The sequence below is a fragment of the Crocodylus porosus genome, unplaced genomic scaffold (genome assembly GCF_001723895.1).
Source record: "Crocodylus porosus isolate Cpor-Errol unplaced genomic scaffold, CroPor_comp1, whole genome shotgun sequence".
Lineage (NCBI taxonomy): Eukaryota > Metazoa > Chordata > Crocodylia > Crocodylidae > Crocodylus > Crocodylus porosus.
The window spans coordinates 93332014-93337501 of record NW_017728943.1 but is presented as its reverse complement, the minus strand read 5'-3'; the positions used below and the strand labels follow the sequence as shown (position 1 = coordinate 93337501).

The 5488-nt window shown below is 37.0% G+C and overlaps 1 protein-coding gene across 1 annotated transcript in view; it reads left to right on the top strand.

Moving 5' to 3' along the window:
* FMN2 (formin 2) overlaps positions 1-5488 on the top strand; it is a 251351-nt gene that overhangs the window by 145073 nt on the left and 100790 nt on the right. Inside the window, 1 exon segment of the mRNA XM_019549808.1 lies at positions 3667-3728. Within this exon segment, the coding sequence (XP_019405353.1) occupies positions 3667-3728 (62 nt within the window).

The window sequence follows — 5488 nt, the reverse complement described above, 5'->3', positions numbered from 1 at the left end:
GGTGTGTGGGTATCATCAAGATGAGCCTCTAACTGAAGTTAATTTTCGTGTATTTTCTCATGCCGGGCATGCCACTTGATTGCCTTGGTATACAGTGATTTTTCTCTTGCACTAAACTCATTTTGTTAGCTTCTGTATTCTCTAAAGTAGAGTATAAGGCAGATGAAGTCCCTTTACACTTATCTGGCCATCCTTAAGAAATAACATCTATTAACAGTTTTAGTTTTTGTTCAGTTATGTGTTTTCAGACAATGTTATGCCCAGCTTTGAAAATGGTATCTGGTTGGCTTAGTTAATATCTTCTATTTATGTAGCAAGTTTAAATGATTTATTTTTGTATTACTTACTTGTAATGCAAAACATATTAATAGAATACTTTAGAGTAGTAATGCCCTCATTGTAATGAAGCACTTTAGAAATAAACCAAAAAATGTGTTCTCAGACCCAAGGATACTAGAATTGTTGAATGTAATTTCTAATTGGATTGTAACAAAAAGGGATCAAAAGAAGAGTGCATAAGGGGAGATGATAAGTTCCTAATGATTACACAATATTCTTGTGTGTGGAACCTAACTCTTGAATCACTTAACCCTTTTTTTTGTTTTATAATGTAATCTATCCTTGACTGTCACTCAACCTAAAGCTGAATTGATTGATTTCATATGATGTAATGGCCAAAATGAGTCTAGAAGAGACAAATGGAAGGCTTAGGAATAGTAAGCTGTGTTTATAAGGAGCACCATGTGAAGAAACATTGATAGCTACTTTGCCATCAACTGTTCAGTTCTTTGGTTAGACATTTAAGGATGCTTCCTCCTAAATTTAGGTGTCATTCTCATAAGTAATTTAGCAATCTCTGGGTAATGGAATTGAAAGTTTAACCTCAGTGATTCTTATTTGCATGCAGTTGCATTTGTGTCTATATACCATTGTTTCTGTGAGGCAAGTGTTCTCTCCTGTTCTCATTTATATTTCTTAATAAAATATTTTGCACTATGATCAAATTCTACTGGTATTTCATAGTGTGTGAGACTGATACTTATGAGTATGTGTCAATATATTCAATTTTTGTCATTTCCTGGAAGTAAAAAGCAGCCTATTATATATACCAATTTCTTTAAATTGGATCCAATGTCTTGGATCCAATATAGGATCTAATTTCTTTAAATCCTTTTCTGTAGTTTTCTCAGGCTGATTTGTTTTAAGCAGCTCCCTGAAGTATGCACACTCTTCTGCATACCAGTGTTGTTGAAAGTACACAGACCTGGCACCATTGTGTTTGCCAGGCATTCTCTTATCTCATGCAAGCATTCAAACAAAAGTGTTCTATTGCTTTCTAAGTAATCCAGGGGTGATCTTAACATTGTGGAAAAAAGTCAGAATGGGAACTTGTACCATATTTCTTAGCACAGAAGTAGACAGTCTCTTAGGAGGGAGACGGGGAAGACAACCACAGCAATGAAATGAATGGCTGTTCCTGTACAATATAACTATGTTAAATTATAAAATAAACATTTGGGGCTATCGTCAAATTTGGTTTCCTATTGTAACTTATTTTCAGTAGGTGTTTCTTCATATGCAGTTAGGTGTTTAAACTCAAGCATTATGCAGAGATCTTGGCAGTGCAGAATCCAAGACCAGATTTCCTTTTAATTGATTGATTTTTAGGCCCCAGTTCAGCAAGGTAGTTTGTTCATTTGCTGAAAATGTACTTTAAGGACATGAAAAATATTAAGGTCAATGGTATTAGTTACATAGTTAAAGTTATGTACAGGCTGAACAATCTTGCTGAAATGGTTTCTTACAGTTCCAGTGGTAACATTTAAGCATTTACTAACTGACCTAAAAATTTATTAATACCAAAGAAAAACAAAAACAAAAACAACAACAAAAACCCCAACCCCCCCAAAATGTGTGTGTGTGTGTGGATGCTAATTGGCATCCATTAATTTTTATAGAAGCATGGCAGTTTTTAAGTACGCATTCTCTTGTTTTGCCAGTTTATTCAGATTTGCAAACTATCTGAGAATGTTAAAACTTTGTAAATGAAAAGGGAGAAGAGAACATCTCCATTTTTTAATAGTAATCATTCAAATGTACTTTTTAATATAATCCTCTGTTTTATCTACTTTCACCACCTCATCCCTCATAACTTTGATTTGTTCTTCCATCTCTTTAAATGAGGCAAACTCTAATTTGAACTTTCACTTGTCTTGGCATAGAGAGTAGCTAAGGGAAGAAAAAGTATGTCTAAAATATATTCAATAAGGAAATATGGTAAAGGTAACATTTTATTGTTTCAGAAAATTGGTACACTCCCAAATAAATTAGTTTTCTTTGCATCTGCTAAAACTCTGTCCTTTTCCCTGTACATATATATATGTTGTGGACCCTGGGTGCTCAGTTTAATCAAGATCAGCATTTCTTTATTTATATATTTTTATTGTACTCTAACTAAAATTATGTTCCAGACCCGTAGGGGGAAAATGTGATGAGTCCCAGACACTGAGTGGTATCACTGAATGCTTTAAAGCAATGAGAAACAAATGAGTTGGAATTATATTGTCTCTAATCTTAAGGTGTATACACAGAAACACTGAGTGACAGCTAAGAATACTGATTTATAGAGGATCAAGTAACCTAATGCTGGAATTTTATCATGGATCAGCATTACGATTTCTTTCTAGATTAGTTTTCTCCCAAGATTTTTCTGGCTAATAGACAGATATGCATACCAAAAATACACTGCAAGAAAAGAATAGAATAAAAGAAAGGACAAAATAGCAAAAAAATATGCATTAGTACAAGCTCCCCTTCATATAACATTTCATGTTATTTTCCAGGTTATTTTTTAAGGCAAATAAAAATTTATCTCAATTTCCAGTGCTATTGATAGTAAACTTTTAAAAATGCCACATTTTAAATTACTGAACTCTTCATTTTAGTTCAAAATGGTAATCCAGTACCCTGCATCAGTATCAAATCTGCTTTATCAAATAACCTTAACGTCACAGTTTTTTCCCATTATCACAGAAAATTGGTGCATCTGTTTTTGTTAAAAAGGTCAGGTTGATAGAAATTATTCTGTGTGCTTTTAAAGTGATTTTTTTTGACACTAAGAAAGTACAGTATGTGTGTGGCACTAGCACTGGTTGGGAACAGGAAAGGCATATTTCGTATCTGTACTAAACCTGTCGGCTTAGTTAATAGAAGACTTGACCCTTGTCAGGTGTTTTGAAGTTAACTGGCTGACTTGTGGATTAATCAGTTTAAGGCTGAAACCAACCAGTGACAGGAATGAGGTTTTTTTGTGCATGTGTGGTTGTGGTACAGATTTACAAATTTTTATAATGCTTTCAGTTGGACCATGAAAGTCTGATGTACAGCTTATCTCTGATCTTTGGCTTTTGCCATGCACATGGGATCAAGTTTGTGTGTTTGGGGGGTTGGGGATGAATTCTTTAACACTTGACACCTGGCTCTGCCAGGTTCCTAGCCTATGGTCTTAGAAACAGCACTATTCAAGGCATTAATACAGTTAAAACCCTTAAGCTGTATGACCAGTGGGTCATAAAAACTATTGCTGGGTATTGTTCTCAGTCTTTCTTTCACAGCTGGATTATCATTTTGACAGCTAATTCTTTTTCACTTTTGTCTTTTTAACAGCTGTTGTGAACTTGGACAACTCTGTGGTTGACCTGGAGACCCTTCAAGCCCTTTATGAAAATGTGAGTAATAGGAGGGAAGTCTATAGTCATGGGTATACTGTAGTTTAATGTGTGGCATTTTTGGTTTGCAGCACTAATTATTCCTTAGTAGGCTGCAGAAGTGTGTGCTTGGTAGTGGATGTTTAATTTTCTCAAATCTAAGTGAAAATGAGCATAAATAATTGACTTTTTTAATGGCTATCATTTTATTTTAGAATATATCAAGACTTTGAGTATTGTATTTCATGACTCTTTCACTTTTACATGAAATAATTTTCCTTTGCTTTAAAGGAAAGGACTAGTTCAGATCTCCAGAATTTAGTTCACTAAGCTTCACAATCCTGAGAGATCCATTGCTTGGAATCAGAGTTCAAGATCAGGGATTTAAAAATTAAACCAGGGCAGGCTCTAAACTGTCACAGTCCCAGTATGACTGACTTGCTGAATCCAGAAATAGCAAAATCCAAGAGTATTTCTGACTTCTGTTGCTGCATGGGAGAGGTGGAAAGGTTCAGTCACCCTAGAAGGTGCAGACATTTGGAATTTCATAGGCTGAAAATCAGAGAGATGGGGGCGGGGGGTGGAGGGATTTTTTCCAACTTAAAAAAAAAAAAGCTTGTTATACAAATATTAGAAATAAACAGTGAAATTGCAAAGGTATGTGGCCCTCCCAGGACCAAAGCATGAAACAATTGTCAGTGCCAAAATAAACCATGTCACCAGAGACTGAAGCTCCTCTCCCATGCCCCTCATGGGGTTACACAGGTAGGACTAGCTGTCTGTTTTCCATGTTGCAGAGGGTCCCCTTGATGGCTCAGCATGACATAAAACTGGTCAATGTTTGTTGTGAGGTGAAGTGTCCAAATTCAAATGTGACATGTTCCTGGACCAGGAAGTGGAAGATTTGGACGGTGTCATTGGAGTCTGCCCCTGCAAGCCAGTTTCTGTGGCTTTTCAGTCATCATCTTGGCCTGACCTAGCAAGAAATTGGCCAGGCAGATTGTTCCCCATGCCTGCTTGGTACAGGATAGATATCTGCATTACAGAGTCTTGGAGATCTAAGTCCAGAGTGCCAAAGAAGGTGCTGAGGGCAGCAAAGAGAGACAGTTGAGGAAGGTGTGGAAGAAAGTCTTCTCCACCTCCTCCTCACAGAAAACTCAGGCCACCAAAGTCATCAGATCTAAGTTCTAGACGAAAGTGTCTGTGGCCTAGGCCCTATGCAGCAGCAGCTGCCACTGCAGGTTGCCAATTCTTTTGGCAATGTATAGCTTGTACAGACTGCACCAGGCCAGGAAGACTTGCTCCAGTGTTGCTGCCACTAGGTGTTGCCTTCAAGTCATAGAGAAAGAGATGGAAAGCAAGCAAGCCTTGTGTTCCCCTCAACAAATTCTGGATACTGGAAAAGTATTAAATCAAAAACTGCCTTAGTATTAATTGCAAATGTGTGTCACTTCATTAGTTACACCCAGTTAGGTCCCAGGTAGTTATTAGACCTAGTTAGGTCAACCTAAATCTAACAGCTGTACCCTTGGAAACAGGGTTTATTAACCCAAGTGCAAGACTGAGTAATACAATTGTGCACTGCTTCTCATTGTAGAACTAGTAGATACAAAGGTTGCCTGTCACTGCTATGTGTCAGGTAGACTCCCGTATGTTGGAGCAAAATTTTAAGTATAGGTGCTGCCAATGCATGAACTCAGTTTGATTGAGAGTGGAAAATTCCATACAGGGCCTGGACTACCCTTTCTATGACCTCAGGAGCTGTCAATCAGCCCTGACCC